The sequence below is a fragment of the Aspergillus bombycis genome (genome assembly GCF_001792695.1).
Source record: "Aspergillus bombycis strain NRRL26010 chromosome Unknown contig00190, whole genome shotgun sequence".
NCBI lineage: Eukaryota > Fungi > Ascomycota > Eurotiomycetes > Eurotiales > Aspergillaceae > Aspergillus > Aspergillus bombycis.
In genome coordinates, this window is record NW_019170192.1 from 17033 (window position 1) to 34009 (window position 16977).

The 16977-nt window shown below is 49.7% G+C and overlaps 6 protein-coding genes across 6 annotated transcripts; 4 read left to right on the forward strand and 2 right to left on the reverse strand.

Moving 5' to 3' along the window:
* Positions 1-520: 520 nt before the first annotated feature.
* On the forward strand, positions 521-3423 carry ABOM_011882 (coatomer subunit beta'; the record flags this gene model as incomplete). Its single annotated transcript, XM_022539010.1, has 6 exons — positions 521-538; positions 655-717; positions 770-791; positions 853-884; positions 943-2211; positions 2269-3423. 6 exons carry the CDS (start codon positions 521-523, stop codon positions 3421-3423), a joined length of 2559 nt encoding a protein of 852 aa, XP_022383321.1.
* Positions 3424-5624: 2201 nt separating this feature from the next.
* Positions 5625-6517, forward strand: ABOM_011883 (SUR7/PalI family protein; the record flags this gene model as incomplete). The annotated part of the gene is made up of 3 exons (XM_022539011.1): positions 5625-5744; positions 5800-6171; positions 6227-6517. 3 exons carry the CDS (start codon positions 5625-5627, stop codon positions 6515-6517), a joined length of 783 nt encoding a protein of 260 aa, XP_022383320.1.
* Positions 6518-8084: 1567 nt separating this feature from the next.
* ABOM_011884 (mannitol-1-phosphate 5-dehydrogenase) lies at positions 8085-9251 on the forward strand (the record flags this gene model as incomplete). The annotated part of the gene is made up of 1 exon (XM_022539012.1): positions 8085-9251. One exon carries the CDS (start codon positions 8085-8087, stop codon positions 9249-9251), a length of 1167 nt encoding a protein of 388 aa, XP_022383323.1.
* Positions 9252-9598: 347 nt separating this feature from the next.
* Positions 9599-10556, reverse strand: ABOM_011885 (enoyl-CoA hydratase/isomerase family protein; the record flags this gene model as incomplete). The annotated part of the gene is made up of 2 exons (XM_022539013.1): positions 9599-10194; positions 10328-10556. 2 exons carry the CDS (start codon positions 10554-10556, stop codon positions 9599-9601), a joined length of 825 nt encoding a protein of 274 aa, XP_022383322.1.
* Positions 10557-11067: 511 nt separating this feature from the next.
* On the reverse strand, positions 11068-12742 carry adaB (chromatin-binding transcription regulator ADA2; the record flags this gene model as incomplete). The annotated part of the gene is made up of 3 exons (XM_022539014.1): positions 11068-11136; positions 11196-12590; positions 12650-12742. 3 exons carry the CDS (start codon positions 12740-12742, stop codon positions 11068-11070), a joined length of 1557 nt encoding a protein of 518 aa, XP_022383325.1.
* A 958-nt stretch (positions 12743-13700) lies between these two features.
* On the forward strand, positions 13701-15857 carry ABOM_011887 (serine/threonine-protein kinase; the record flags this gene model as incomplete). The annotated part of the gene is made up of 5 exons (XM_022539015.1): positions 13701-13722; positions 13802-13951; positions 14005-15180; positions 15236-15600; positions 15660-15857. 5 exons carry the CDS (start codon positions 13701-13703, stop codon positions 15855-15857), a joined length of 1911 nt encoding a protein of 636 aa, XP_022383324.1.
* Between the last annotated feature and the right edge of the window lie 1120 nt (positions 15858-16977).

A 16977-nucleotide genomic window follows, 5' to 3' on the forward strand; every position in this document is an offset into this window, starting at 1 on the left:
TAGACGAAGGTGGTTGGTTGTTGAAGTATTGGAACATTGTAGATAATATTAATGGCCACGCTGCTGTGTGTTTGTGGGCACTGCGATCACTGTAGCGGACACTTAGAGTGTGTAGTCTTAAAGGGTAACTATTACATGGGGGTATAATGGGAAACCTACCTAGGTACCGTCCTAGCATTGTGACGAGTATGAACTGGAGTCATCCAATTGAGCCTGGAGATCTTGTATGAAGCCTAGAATCGTAGGCGGTGAGGGTTCAGGTCGCTAGGCTATTGTAGATAGCTGGCGGGTTTCCGTCTCCTTGTGGACACATCGCTGCCGAGTCCCTGAACATCTACATTGGTAACCTACAGGCCATTCCGGTCGGGGACTTCCTCTTTTTTGTGCGCTTTTAATACATACTTCCAAGGGAAGTTATTTGCAAACCCGGGCTGGGCTGTCTGAGCCGCTCGTGGCCTGGTTTCTTCCCCTCCGCCCCCGACGCCGCAAATAGTCGCGACATTCTCCTTCCCCACACAACATGAGACTGGATGTTAAGGTACGCCGTGTGTTGCTCGGAATGGTTTCTCATGTGGAATAAGCTAGCGCTTCTACCTCTGAACATACATTCCAAGGGAAGTGATATTGTTGCTGACCATAATTGCAACTCAATAGAGACAGCTCTTTGCTCGCTCGGAGCGAGTAAAGGGCATTGACTTCCATCCGACGGAGCCATGGGTGAGTTCCTAACGATCTCAGATATCGACATATCATACTGACTGGGCTTCAGATCCTGACAACCTTATACAGCGGTGCGTGGGGGAATCTGCATATAAACGGTTATAGGCCGAATGCGCTAATCGGAATCCATAGGTCACGTATACATCTGGTCTTACGAGACTCAGGTATGTATTTGATGAGCAACGCTGCGCTTAATCATCTTCTAACTGTCAATTTCCCTAGTCAATTATTAAAACCTTCGAACTTACCGATGTCCCTGTACGAGCTGGTCGGTTTATTGCACGCAAAAACTGGATTGTTTGTGGATCAGACGACTTCCAACTCCGCGTATACAACTACAACACTTCCGAGAAGATTGCCTCATTTGAGGCTCACCCAGACTATATTCGTTCGATTGCTGTTCATCCCACCCAGCCTTTCGTTCTTACCGCCTCCGATGATATGACAATCAAGCTCTGGGATTGGGAGAAAGGTTGGAAGTGTGTCCAAGTGTACGAAGGTCACGCCCATTATGTGATGGGACTGTCTATTAACCCTAAGGACACAAACACATTCGCATCTGCATGCTTGGATCGGACGGTCAAGATCTGGAGTCTTGGCTCTCCGCATGCCAATTTCACATTGGAGGCCCACGAGACGAAGGGTGTTAATTATGTCGACTACTATCCGCAAGCCGATAAGCCGTATCTTCTTACCACCTCAGATGATAAGACGGTTAAGATCTGGGATTACACCACAAAGGCGCTCATTGCGACATTAGAAGGACACACAAGTAATGTTTCCTTCGCCTGCTATCACCCGGAATTACCAGTGATTCTTTCGGGATCTGAAGATGGAACCATCAAGATCTGGCACGCAAACACATACCGACTGGAGCAATCATTAAGCTATGGGCTTGAAAGAGCGTGGTGTGTTGCATACCAGCGTGGTAGACAGGGTATCGCAATGGGTTTTGATGATGGTGCAGTGGTTGTTAAAATGGGTCGCGAGGAACCCGCTGTCTCTATGGACGGATCAGGAAAGATTGTCTGGGCAAGACACAATGAAGTGGTTTCAACAGTCATCAAGGGTGGCGATGCTACTGTCAAGGATGGTGAACCAATCTCCTTACCGACAAAGGAGCTGGGCTCATGTGAGGTCTACCCACAGACGCTATCACACTCGCCCAATGGCCGTTTCGTTTCAGTATGCGGTGATGGAGAGTATATCATCTACACTGCCCTTGCCTGGAGAAATAAGGCATTCGGACAAGCTCTCGATTTCGCCTGGGGCTCGAAGGATAACAGCAATGACTATGCTATTCGCGAGTCAGCAACTAGTGTGAAGATCTTTAGGAACTTCAAGGAAGTCAGCGGCGGCCTAGATGTCGGCTTTCAAGCCGAAGGTCTCACTGATGGTGTGCTTCTTGGTGTCAGAGGACAGGGAGGCATTGGTATGTTCGACTGGGAAACCGGCAATCTAGTCCGTCGCATTGAAGTCGACCCGAAGGCCGTAAGGATCACCAAAAAATGTTCATCCATAAGTCTCAGCCGCTAACACTGTTTCTAGGTTTATTGGTCCGAGTCTGGCGAGTTGGTAACCCTTGCCTGCGAGGACTCATTCTACGTGCTCCGATTCTCGAGGGAGAACTACATCAACGGCCTCAACGAGGGAGAAGCCGACGAGGATGGTGTTGAGTCGGCTTTCGAAGTCGTCACTGATGTCAATGAGACTGTCAGGACAGGTCAATGGGTTGGCGACTGCTTTATCTACACCAACTCGACAAACCGCTTGAACTACCTTGTTGGTGATCAGACCTACACAATCTCTCACTTTGACCAGGGAATGTATGTCCTCGGCTACTTGCCTCGCGATGGCAGGGTATATCTGGCCGATAAGGATGTCAACGTTGTTTCTTTTGGTCTATCACTTAGCATGGTCGAATACCAGACTGTGGTTCTTCGTGGAGATATGGATATGGCAGCAGAGCTGCTGAAGGACATCCCGCAGGACCAGATCAACAAGGTTGCGCGGTTCCTCGAGGGTCAGGGCTACAAGGACATGGCTCTTGAAGTTGCCACTGACCCCGAACATCGTTTCGACCTTGCCCTTTCTCTCAACAATCTTGACATTGCCCTCGAAATTGCTCGTGAAGCTAACGTCGAACATAAATGGAAGACTGTTGGTGATGCTGCCCTGGCAGGATGGAATCTGGATCTGGCCCAGGAATGCTTCACCAATGCGAAGGATGTTGGCTCCCTCCTGCTTTTGCACACCGCCAGTGGCAACAAGGAGGGTCTCCGTAACCTCGCAGAACAAGCGTCCGAAGCCGGTCTGCACAATGTTGCTTTCTCTACCTTGTGGTCTCTCGGTGATATCGATGCCTGCACAGACCTTCTCGTGCGGACCAACCGTCTCGCGGAAGCCGTCCTTTTCACACAGACCTACAAGCCATCCCGGGCACCCGAGCTCGTCGCTCAGTGGAAGCAGTCGCTCGAGCAATCTGGAAAGACAAAGATCGCTCGCCTGATCGGTGTACCTCCCGGTGCTCCCGACGCTACCGCTGATGACGACCTCTTCCCTGAATGGGATGAGTACCTCCGCCTGGAGAAAGAAGGCGTTGTCCCTGAGCCTCCTTCTTCAGAGTCCCTTATCGACGTTAACGATGACGAACAAGCCGAGTCAGCAGCTAACGGGGCTCCCGAAGTAGAAGCCGAAGCATGAACGGAGAGGTGAATGACAGTGGGGTGCAGAGAGATGTTGGGTGTATCTATTACCTTATTGTTCTAGAGTTATTTGTTCTACCTATTTATTCCTCTTCTACCATTTTGCCCGCTATGACTTAAAATATTATTACGTCTCATATCCACCATGGCCCTTTGTAGAGATCGCATCCATTGTTCTTTTGAACACGAGGTTACTTAGTATCAACTTTATCCCGGCTTGCTCTCTGCCCGAACCCTACCTGCTTCCGGGATACTACGGATCAGACGCCATAAACAGGAGAAGTAACATCATTACTCATAAATTAGCTCAATTCAAAGGCGACACTTGATGTTTTCTACCCTTTATACTTGTACGAAAGAAGTTGAGAACTATATCTCTTAAGGCTGAGGATAACATCCGACCCATCAAACTATGCCCTTGCCCCAATGAGCTTCCCCTTAAAGCTGCTCTAGCCGGATTCTCTTAAAGATAAGACCGTGTTTCCTGACATTGTCCTGGTTCAAATCCATATAGTCGCATTCTTCGAAATTTGGCCAGTATCTTCAAGTAGTTTCTCTCATCTCTGAATCATCAACAACGCATAAGGAAATGGCACACATACGGAATTTGACACTGGGGTCAGGGGCTGTCTTATATGGATCTCTATATCGAAGAAAGTCAATCCAGGTTGGCGTAGTCGATGGCTAGCTACTTTTGGAAAAAGCTGTTTAATACTAAAGTTAGTATCATCTACGCAATATAACATGACTATTACCAACCAAAAGCTATTCTCTGGAGCATCTTAAGGATATCTCCAAAAGTGAGTAGCCTCGAAAGAAACTATTAAGCACTGCATAGAACCCAATTCCCCCCGGGGAATACGGCAACTTATAGAGTAAGGTAGTACTAGACTGGCCACCGCAAAACAGAGATAGAAAAAAAACACACACATGTCAATCGCCAGTTTCACCAGAATTACGTATTACACACTATGGAACCACCAACTACCGGTGTCGGTTACTCGACATGGCCGATATCGTGTAATCGGCTCGTGGTGGTACATGTCTGGCGCCACTTCGGCTGCCGGTGTGCCTTTCTAAGTATGTGTGGCAAAATGTCACACCAGATATGTTGTGTGTCAGGGGAAGAGCGGTAGTGTTGTTATGTATGCGTCATAGTGTAGTTGTGTAGTGGGCAGATTTGGTGGATATTTTCATAGATGGTGGTCTCTGGACATATTTTGTTTTCTTTATTTTGTCCGGATATATTATGCTGTGGGACTACTACTACCTTGCATTAGTTCGATCTATGGAAGGGGGTCTGGGCAGTGATTTTCGGTAGCCGGTTTGGGTGTAGTTCTTATCGTGACGGACGAGTTAGGTGATTCGGCGAGGTGTATAGTAGGTGTAGAAGGCTGATGATATTCTTTGCGGATGAGAAAGGAGGTTACTATTAATATGTGTCTTGGGCAGATCCCGATGAATTTATTGATTGACTGAGATTGGATATAATGGTCGTTTGGGTGTAGGCAATGCTCTATGGGAACCAAATGAGAAGCGTTCGAAAGTACAAATCCATTGGAACTGTAACACAGTAGTCTAGTTCTTCATAGTCAGGAAACCCGGGGATGAGTATCTTAGGCAAGAGTTGACGTCGATTCATCGAGTCAAGAGTAATATTGCGATATGGCATCTCCGGGCTGAACGGAAACGTTGGGGAGGGCTAGAACAAAATTACGACATCAGGGAGATTCCTACCCCTTGGTATATAGGGAAACCGGTTTCCAGGACTGGGCGTCCTCGTACCTTCACAGTCGAGCATACCAGGCGTTGGCGCATACATTCTCCAGATCGGCTGGAGCCTATCGCATGCGACAGTACCCACCCGGCGTCTATATCCGAACATTCCTGCAGCAAGTCATGGAGGTCGATCCGGCCAATGAAATCCATTGAACTTCTTTTTCCGACATGCGACTAACTAGCAGCGTAGTGTCGACTGCACCGGTGTCTCGAGGAAACGTGAGATCGGAGCATGTCTTGCTTCAGCGACCGAAGTGTGGATGAATGTTTGCCATCTCGAAGAATGGTGACTACCGGGGGATTATTTCCAGCTCAGGACTATGTATATGCCACGATGCCACGACTTTTGTGTGATAGAGTTCAAGAGCGGAGATTTACAGCGGTGATTACTATCGCAAAGATCAGCACAGTACCGGCAAGATGATCAACTGGGGCAACATACTACCCACACTAACCGCCTTTATCGCCTTTATCCTGGGCATGCTATGCCTCTTTGCAGGAACCAAGACAAACCTTTTATTAGATACAGATGTTTTCACGGTATGTTCGCCTTTGTCACACTCTTGTATGAGCGGGGACTGAACGACCGTCGAAGATATATACGACGAGTATAAGCAATGACACGGGGGTGCGAGACTTCTATTCAATATATGTCATGTCCTACTGTGAGGGATTCCTGCATGCAGAAAATCGAAACTTGACCGGATGTTCACCCCCGTCGCTACTGTTCGCCTTCAATGCGACAGAAGCGTTAACTCAAGATGCTGGCAACAGCACCTCATTATCCAGCCTGGGATGGCCGAGTTCCATCACCGATGATCTACGCACGTTCGGTGCTACTAGCCAGAGTATGGGCGTCTTCTACTGTATTGGGATAGGGTTAGCGGGACTGGCGATGTTCGAACGACTGTGGTTCTTGATCGCCAAAGGGCCGAGACAGACGGTTGTAGAAGCTTCTTCTCTCATGGTAAGCTCCATTGGACGTTCTAGACCCCGTCCGGTACTAAGAAGGAGGTCCACAGCTCAGTTTCACGATGTTCAGCATTCCGTCCATTATTGCAACGGTCATTGCGCTACAATTTGTGAGCCTCATCAACCGCCACGGAAAAGAGTCCGGTGTGACGGCGAGGTATGGCCATCAATTTTTAGGAATGACATGGGCTGCCGTTGGGTTGTTACTGGTGGGAGGCATTGTCAGTTTACTGACGGTACTGGTGGACCGTAACCGATCGGCCAAGTATGAACCGGTGGCAGAACCGAAAACGGTGGCCGAGGATTCGGACTCGGTTGGGTCGAACGAGAAGGGAGACTAAGAAGGGAACGGGAATGGAGAGGAAGAAGAAGAATAATAATAATTATCATAAAGGGAAAACTTAACTAAAGCAGGAAAAGCAGGAAAAAAAAAGAAGACCAGAGAAAGCCAAGGAAAGGGAGTGAATCGGGAGGAGTGATTCTGGTGCAAATACGTTGGGTTGGAGCCCAATGTTGGTTGGATATATGTTGAACGTAACGATAAGAGCCCCACCGAACCTCGACAGTTCTATAGAAGAAATTCCACGATTCTCCGTTGATTTTGAAGTGGACCTTTTGTCGCAATACAATAGCAGCATGGCAAGTGGGAAGGGGGTCTTGAGATCATAGTCATAGTGTGAGGAAAAAATTGGGTCTTCCCGCGGATGGCGACGTCACGAGTGGACCCCGTGAAGGTCTCGCCAAATGAGGCAACCCGGTTCCCTCCGCTATACCTGCGATTGTACGCAGTATCGTTGATAGTGGGTCACTCGATGGATTCCAACGATGTCAAATGATGACGTTAAGTTGACTACGACTGTTGCTGTCATGACTGGAAAGGAAAATTATCGGGAGGAATTGACCAGTATTATTCGCGGGGGGGATGGAGAGACTAGTAGCAGTAGTGGTCGTTCAGTTCAAGTCGTGCAGGGGAATCCACTTGGGGATGAGCAGGGGTTCACTTCATCGACGACTGAGGACGGAGTACAGACTGAGAATAGGCGCATTAACCCGTTCGGCTAAAGGGGAGTTGCTACTAGGTACGACTAGTAGTTTGAGGGTCACCTAGCGGCGTGTAACCCCCGACTGAACCATGTTCAAGCGTTAGGAAGTTAGTACTGCCTGTGTAAAAAAGAGAGAGAGAGAGAGAGAGGATCGGGTGACAATTGGGTCGCCAGTTCCTGCGTAACGTGATACCGAGTCCATTCATGACCCTATCGCCAGGACGATCACGGAATGGTCCGGATCAGAAATTCAGAGCCGCTGGTTGGATTGATGACTGGAACGAATTACTAGTAATACCCAATCCAATGACGAAAACCAATCCCATCGTTTCCTGTTTTTGCACGGGAATAGCCACAATTCCCCCCCAGCAATGAAAAAGAGTCTGAGCCCTCCGGAAGACTGCGTTCCTAGTCCCCATGTGTTGAGTTGATACTATTCCCATAGGCACATTTCCCCCCTTCCCCACTCGAGTTCCACCAGTCGTGAATGCGCATCGTGTAGGGGTTCCATTCTCGCCCAGAGTTTCGTTTCTTTGCCGTTCCATACAAAGTGTCACTGCATCATTCCTTCCCTTTTCATTCACCCCTCTCTTGTCCGCCATCGTGAAATGGTTTGTAGTACATATACCCCTCGTTACCCCTCCTTCGGTTTCCCAAGAAATTAACATCATCATCAACAACAACAACAATCACTTCTCCTACTTCAACATCTCTTTCTGATACCCTATCCGCCTTTCTCTCATATCTACTACATATCTACTACCGCTACTCCTGTCATATACTCCCTCTCCCATCCTACTTCATCATCACCATCATATTCCCCCTGTTAAACCCAACCTCAGGATACAACTGTCAACCATCCATCATGGGGAAAAAGGCTATCCAGTTTGGCGGTGGAAACATTGGCCGTGGCTTCGTGGCTGAGTTCCTCCACGCTGCCGGCTATGAAGTCGTCTTCATTGATGTCATGGATAGCGTCATCAACTCTTTGCAGCAGACCCCGTCGTACGATGTCACGGAGGTCAGCGAAGAGGGTGAAAGCACCAAGACCATCACCAACTATCGCGCTATCAACTCGAAGACGCATGAGGCCGACGTTGTTCAGGAGATCGCATCGGCCGATGTGGTTACCTGTGCTGTCGGCCCCAACATCCTCAAGTTTATCGCGCCAGTCATTGCCAAGGGTATTGATGCGCGCACCGAAAAGAAGCCCGTGGCGGTGATCGCCTGTGAGAACGCTATCGGTGCTACGGATACCTTGCACGGCTACATCAAGCAGCACACCAGCCCTGACCGTTTGGAGACCCTCTCCGAGCGTGCCCGCTTTGCCAACTCGGCTATTGACCGCATTGTCCCCAACCAGCCCCCGAACAGTGGTCTCAATGTTCGCATCGAGAAGTTCTACGAGTGGGCCGTGGAGCAGACTCCTTTTGGCGAATGGGGCCATCCCGACATCCCTGCCATCCACTGGGTGGACCACCTCGAACCTTACATTGAACGCAAGCTCTTCACCGTCAACACCGGTCATGCTACCACGGCTTACTATGCCCACAAACGTGGCAAGAAGATGATCGCTGAGGCCCTCGAAGACCCAGAGATCCGCGAGACTGTGCACAAGGTGCTCGAGGAGACTGCCTCTCTCATTACAGACAAGCATGAGATCTCAGAGCAGGAGCAGAAGGAGTACGTTGACAAGATCGTCAGCCGTATTTCCAACCCGTATCTCGAGGACAACGTTGACCGTGTGGGACGTGCTCCTCTTCGCAAACTGTCTCGCAAGGAACGCTTCATTGGGCCTGCCTCGCAGCTTGCAGAGCGTGGCAAGACGTTCGATGCTCTGCTGGGCGCCATTGAGATGGCTCTTAGCTTCCAGGACGTCCCAGGCGATGAGGAGAGTTCCGAGCTTGCTCAAATTCTGAAGGATAACTCGGCCGAGGACGCCACCTCCCAACTCACCGGTTTGGAGAAAGACCACCCACTTTATTCTCATGTGGTGAAGCGTGTTTCCACGGTCCAGCAAGGCGCCAAATAAGTGATGAGATCCCCGGTCGTTTTACACCCCACCACCCTCCTTTTTATTACCAGCAAACGAAGGGTTCCGAGTCCATCACAATATGGATCGCCCGAGGGATATTTGATATGATATCAAATTGTTCTGTCCGCTGGCCGGGCATGAACTGCATGGGATACGGCGAACATATGGACGGCGCGAATGGAAGCATTCAATGGGATCTCGGGTTAGCATACATGATGATTTGTATTGACTTAGTGCAGCGCATTAGAGTCTAATGAGATTAATGATTATGAGATTATCCTTTGGTCTTTGTAGTTGGCATCTGTAGTATAGGCATTCCTCGCAAATGTACACCTGTCGTTCATCTATAACTTACTGTCCGCCCACTGGGGTTTCCTCTTCTCCACAAACGCCCTCAATCCCTCTTTGATATTCTCGCCCTCATTTAACCGCTTCTGCCAGCCTTCGATCAACCAGCGACTGCCCTCCTCGGCTCCAACACCCTCCCAACCCAACTTGACACCCTCCCGACTGACGATCACCGCATCGGGACTATTCGCCGCGATCTGGCCCGCGATCTCCAATGCCCGCGTCACCACTTCCTCCGGCGTGGGCAGCACCTCGTTGACAAACCCCCACTTCTCCGCCTCGGTCGCCATCACCCGGCGCCCCGTCAAGACCATCTCCATCGCCCGCTGTCGCCCGATGGTCCGGACCACCCGCGGCAACGCCCCCGCAATCGCAACAACTCCGCGCTGAACTTCGGGAAACCCGAAAAAGGCCTTCTCACTCGCAATCACCAGATCCGCATTGACAATCATCTCACACCCACCACCCAGACAAAGCCCATTCACCGCACAAATAATAGGCTTCTTCCCACTCCGGCGGGAAAGACCCCCGAATCCCGACGACGGCTGTTGTCGCTTCGCACCCTCGGCGCTATTCACTTGGTTGTTCCATTCTATTTAACTCCATTAGTACATGTCTCATCTCTGACCAGAACCCACCAATGATAGCAATGGAGGTTTCCGTATGTATATATGTATATACTACATATATCAAAGGCTAAATACTGAGATAACGTAATGACATACCCTTTAAATCCGCCCCAGCACAAAACGCCCGCCCTTCCCCCGTCAACACCCCAACCCTGATACTCGGCTCCTCGTCCATCCATTCCCAGAGCTCGTGCAGCTCATGGTGGCCGGCTGTGTTTATGCAGTTTAGGTCCTTGGGTCGTGAGAGCGTCACTTGCAGGACGTTTGGGGTGGGGAACGTCACTTTGGCGTGTTGTGGGGTTGGGGGTGGGGTTTTGAAAGACATTGTTTCTTCCTTTCTTTTCTTTTGGTATTTGGAGTTCGTTTGTTGATTCGAGCTGGGTTTCTGCAGGGGGGCTATTGTTTACTGGGGTTCTGGGTTGTCGTGGCCTTTATTTATCTTGGGTGTTGTTGGTTTAGTATGATGGGGAGGCGTTGCCGAGGGCCGAAATGCGGAGAAGGTTATTTTTGTGATTATTTATGTGGAGTTGGCGAGTTGCTTAGTTTTGAGACTAGTAGTTGTTTTGGCTAGTATTGACAACTGCGGATGCTGGGAGATGGGTCATGAAGGTATGTACTCCTTTCGAGTGCCCAGAGTGTTATCTACAATGTGTGTGTGTGTGTGTGTGTGTGTGTATGTTTGTGTATTCAAAATTAGTTCTCGATGACAAGGGTAAAAAATAAGCCCGCTTCAAGCCTTTGTAGGTATGCTCTACACATATACACCCCCCGGCAACGCCCAACTCCGTTCCATTGACACCCTGGATATAAAACTGTCGACTCATTCATCAATCAGACTATGCCTTGTTGATCCAGCCGCTGTGCACCATAAAATCGTAAATTCGGCCCGTTTTAGTCGCGTCGATCTATGTATGGGTCGATGAGTTAATCTATTCATCTTCGTTTTCTAGGGGGTGGGTGCTACCTTGCAGATTGTTCGCGCGTCCTTCTTTTTCAAGCTTCCTCCCTGCTTCATTGCCTCCTTGAGGAGGGTCTCCTTGATTACTAGATAAGGCTTGGGCTGGACGTGCAGTACGTTGCATACTTCCACCTCCTCCTTGGTTAAGAGATGAAGGTCCGGTGCGCCGTCGTTCTCTAGTTTCCATGGAATGACCCCGTTGAGCGGTTGGACTACGAACTTCGTCTTGGCTGGCTGCGGCGTCGTGGGACCGTCTCCGTTGCTGGCAAATGCTCGGTCAAAGTCGTTCATCGGTTGGTTAACCGGCTCCAGTGCCTTATTTGCGCCGGATGCCTTTTGTAACCGCAATGGGAGCTCTGGTGTGGTCAGCTGACTGGCCGCAGTGGGACCCTCGGGCTGCTGTGACTGCTTCGGTCGTGTGCTGGCGAACCGATCAAAGGACCCTTGTGGCACGAGTCTCTGGGCGCGTTGCTGTTTCTCTTGCTCGTATTTTTCTCCACCGATAAGGTCTCCAATCCCCATTTGTCGCCATTCCTGTAGTTGCGTGATGGCTAACCGTAGATTGTGCTCGTACTCTAAGCCTTTGTTGAACTCCTCAAAGTCATCATGGTTCATCATTCGAGCAAACGGTTTCGCTTTGTTTAGTAGATCCCTTTCCTCCTTAGTGCGCTTCTTCTCCAATGCTGTGTTCTTGCGGTATTCAAGTAGATTGTGCTCGAACAGAACTTTCTTGCGCTCCGTTCGGGCGGTCAGACGCGAGTTGTAGATGTCGACTACCGTCATCTTCAGCTCCATTTCGGCGTCAGTTTCACCGTTGGCCGTTTCACCTGCGCCCGGTTCGAACGTCATATGTTGGACAGCCTCTTCCGCATCGTTCATGAATTCCGTCTCAAATTCAAGACGACCAGGCATATAGCCTTGTACTTCGTGACAAGCCGGAACACTGGCAGTCGGCTTTTGTTTTGGTGTCGTCGGAGGGGCCGCCTTAGCCGCCTCCTTGCGCTCCTCAATGCGATGCTTCTTGCCGGACTGGAACTCTTCCTTGGAGATCGAGTCGGACAGTCGCGTATCGTCCGGATCGGCGCGTTCGGGTAATGGGAAATTCGGGCTGTCTATATATGTGCTGGTATAGTGATCTCGTACTTCCTCCTTAGTTCGGTAACCACCGATATGATCTGCGATATCGGCCCATGACCCCAACCCATAAATATCCGCGCCTTCCAACAGCAAAAGTTCCTCATCCGCTCCCCAATCTTCCTGGAAGATCGGAACCGAATTCTGTTCAATCACCTGGAACGGATGTGAGGATGGGTCGTGGTTCTTGGATTTCTCTCCGGCGGCAAAACAAGGAACGCAGAGATCGTACTCATGGCAGGCGGGGTGGGCGCACGATACACGAACCTGTTACACTGCAGTTAGATATAACCCGTGTAGTTCCATTGACATCGGTGCCTCCATACCGTTGCAGTCACGTCCACCGAACAGATATCGCAATGGTACTTGGTCCCAGCTTCTGTGCCGCGCGAGGCGGTCTTCTTCCGTATTACGCCCATCGATTGTGAGTCCCTTTCATCCTCCACTGTATCCTGAGCCGTTTCGACTAGATTCCGCGCCCTCTCGTGGTGACAGAGGGCTGATATGGAGCGATCCGATCAAGTGTGAGATGGTCCAGATGGGGAAGTCGGGGAACGCGAAGGGAGATCTCCGCAGTGAAGTGGGGATCAGTCAGGTGAGCGGGCGGTCAACTGGCCAGTCAAGAACGAAATACTCGGGACGAGAGATATGTCAATCAAGCGGGTTAGGTCACTTCCTAGTCACGATGCGCTGGCTGGTCTCTATTGGGAGCTGAAGTTGCAGTTAGCTTCGGTACATACCGGCATCGCCAGATCCCGGGCGGGCAAAGTGGCTTAGCCATCGGGGCTAGTGGGCTTGGAAGCCTGAATCTTCAGGGATCTGCACCGCCCCAGGGGCACTGATGCCTCAGGCTGCCAATGCATGGACCCAGGCAGCCATGTTCCTGACCCAATGATGGCGGGTGATTTTGCCCCCCTCCTCTCCCGTGCCCCCTTCTGCCACTTTTCCCCTCGATCTGTGTTTGTTCCCTTTTCATCGTTTAGACAATCCATCTTGCTTGTGTTTTTTTTTTTTTTTTTTACCTGGGTCGTTGTTGGAATTTGTTCCGGCCCTGGTTATTATTGTTGTGGTTGTTCCCCTCCTTCTTAACTTCCCCCTGTACAGTCTCCGATCATCTTCCTTATCTCTGGATCTCAGCTCCCTGATCCCCCTCAGGTTTCCTTCTCTGTGTGTTTCTGACCGCTGTGGCTGTGGCGGTACCGCATCTCGGTCACTGCACCAACCCTCTGGGGTACTAAGAACGACCTCCTTTTTGTTTCATTCCCTCCCTATTTTTTTTTTTTTTTATATTTAGTCCGTAACAAACTTGATCAAGATCCTACTGCATTCCGTTTCCTCTCTCATCTTTATCCTGGATATCATAAACCTCCCGTCACAATGTCTTGGAAACTCACCAAAAGTATGTCCCTTACTTTCTATATATAGCATCAATTCGGTCCATTCTGCAAGTTGACCTCTATCTAACCCACTTCATATAGAATTAAAGGAAACCCACCTTGCTCCTTTGACGCAAACCTTTACCCGGTCCTCATCTACATCCACTATTAAGGGCGAGTCCGGCGAAGAGACTCCCGTGGTTTCGCAGGCTCCGACTCCGACTATTTCCACGTCAAACATCAATGGAATCAGTATGTAGCTTATGTCTCTCGGTTATCACGAGCACGTCCTAACATGTGAGAAGGTGCCTCGGAATCTCTCGTATCGCCTCCCGTGGCTCCCGTCAAGCCCGGTATCCTGATCGTCACCCTCCACGAAGGCCGGGATTTCGCTCTTTCCCCGCAATACCAACAGATCTTCAATTCGCATTTCCAAAACAACTATGCTATGCGCCCGAGCTCTTCGTCCTCCCACTCCACTCATGGCCAGGCTGCATCATTCGTCCATAGTGGCCGTCCTCAGTCGACTAGCGGAGGTATCAATGCTGCGCCCACAATCCACGGTCGGTATTCGACAAAATATCTTCCCTACGCTCTGTTAGATTTCGAGAAGAACCAGGTTTTTGTCGACGCAGTTTCAGGGTCGCCCGAGAACCCCCTTTGGGCCGGAGACAACACCGCCTTCAAGTTTGATGTGTCCCGTAAGACGGAATTGAACGTTCAGCTCTATCTCCGAAACCCGGCCGCTCGGCCCGGTGCCGGCCGGAGTGAGGATATCTTCCTCGGTGCCGTCAAGGTACACCCGCGCTTCGAAGAAGCCCAACAGTTTGTGGAGGATCCCAAACTCAGCAAGAAGGACAACCAGAAAGCGGCTGCTGCCCACGCAGCCCAGGAGCGCCATTTGGGCCAGTTGGGCGCAGAATGGCTGGAGCTTCAATTCGGTACCGGATCGATCAAGATTGGTGTTAAATTCGTCGAGAACAAGCAGCAAAGCCTGAAGTTGGAGGACTTCGAGTTGTTGAAGGTCGTGGGTAAAGGTAGTTTCGGCAAGGTCATGCAGGTCATGAAGAAAGATACTGGTCGTATCTATGCCCTCAAGACTATCCGTAAGGCTCACATCATTTCACGATCGGAAGTCACGCACACTCTCGCCGAGAGATCGGTGCTTGCACAGATCAATAATCCCTTCATCGTCCCCTTGAAATTTTCCTTCCAGTCTCCAGAAAAATTGTATTTCGTTCTTGCCTTCGTAAACGGTGGAGAGTTATTCCACCACCTCCAAAGAGAGCAGCGTTTCGATATCAACCGTGCCCGTTTCTACACGGCTGAGCTGCTTTGCGCATTGGAGTGTCTGCATGGCTTCAAGGTCATCTACCGTGATCTCAAGCCGGAAAATATTCTCCTCGACTACACAGGGCACATTGCTCTTTGTGACTTTGGTCTATGCAAGTTAGACATGAAGGATGAAGATCGGACGAACAGTAAGTCACCTTACATATCTGCAACCCCGTTTGACTTCGTTAACGTTCTCGATAGCCTTCTGTGGAACCCCTGAATATCTTGCACCTGAGTTGCTATTGGGCAACGGATATACCAAGACTGTTGACTGGTGGACGCTGGGTGTCCTCCTGTATGAGATGTTGACAGGTCTTCCTCCATTCTACGATGAAAATACCAACGACATGTACCGAAAGATTTTGCAGGAGCCCCTGACTTTCCCCAGCACGGACATTGTACCCCCCGCTGCACGGGACCTTCTGACACGACTGCTTGACCGCGACCCCCAGCGTCGACTGGGTGCCAACGGTGCTGCGGAGATTAAGTCCCATCATTTCTTTGCCAACATTGATTGGCGTAAGCTGCTCCAGCGGAAGTACGAACCAAGCTTCCGTCCCAACGTGGTATGTGATAGAATCATGGCGCTGTCCCTCTGCATCTAGATTGTAGCTGACTCGAGTAGGTTGACGCGCGTGACACCGCCAACTTCGACCGGGAGTTTACATCCGAAGCACCTCAAGACTCATACGTGGATGGGCCCGTTTTGTCCCAGACTATGCAGCAGCAGTTTGAAGGCTGGTCTTACAATCGTCCGGTTGCTGGTCTTGGAGATGCTGGCGGCAGTGTTCGGGACCCATCCTTCGGCAGCATTCCCGAATAAGCAACTTCGATTTTGCAGTATCAACGAGTAGTTTCAAGCTGAAACCGCAGTCTGGTATGTGCTGTAGTCTTTCCTCCTTTTCTCACACAAGGAGTCAATGGCATCTGTTTAGCAGCTCTGATTTAGATCGTTTCTTAGCGATTTTGTTGTTTTTCACTACCTTATCTTCTTCATCTTCATTTTCCTTTTTCCTTTACTCTCCGGGCTGGGTATGCACTAGGATTGTTCGGGCAATCCCTTTTTCTAAGGCATCAATGTCAATTGACATCACTAGTTCATAGACAATGGTTCATCTAGGGTTCTGAACAACGTCTCGTTCTCCGACTGTGAGCCTTCAGCTAAACGTTTGTAGCCGTCTGTAGCGCATGGTATAGGGGTTTCTGGAGCTCCGTATTGACCAACAGAAATCTGCTCTAGACGTTCACGCGGTTGTATACTAGTGCATGAAGTGACGAAACCGTACGAATGGGGGGACTTTGACCGTTTCTATGCTTTTTTCCTCTGAGGCTTTTACCTTCTATCCCTTTCTTTTACTTTTGATGAAGTTATTGTAACGACTGACAGTCATCATATATGTGCCTGATCATGCTTCATCCACGCACCCTTACAAACAGAGACTATAAATTAGATAAAAGGAAAAAGGAACTCCAGAGTAGACAAAATCAATCAATGCTATAACGGCATCTCCATCTACTGAAGAATTAAGAACCAGAATTCAATAGTATCATATAGTAAAAGCCCAGGCATTGAGTAAAAAAAGAACAGATAGTTAACTAAAGTAGTGCCAGCAGATAACTCAACAACTGTTGATTACGCTGTGTCTAATGACATTGTCCTGCGTCTTCTACACATGAAGTCAGGCCCAGGGCATATGAAAGGAAGAGTCTGTAGTTCTTCAACATCTGCGAACGCTGGCTAGGTAAATTATGCAACAGCAGGAAGGTATCGACCTACGTCAGATAGCTATAGTAAACATATCTTCTGCTTTAGGATTCTTCCGGCAAAGCTACTAAGAGTACAAACGTGCTTTCAGCACTGCCAGTGCTTGAATGCAACAACACGTTTTCAAGTATTCGCTCTAAAGAACAGGAAAGGATCGATGCCCGTCACGGAAGGGCAG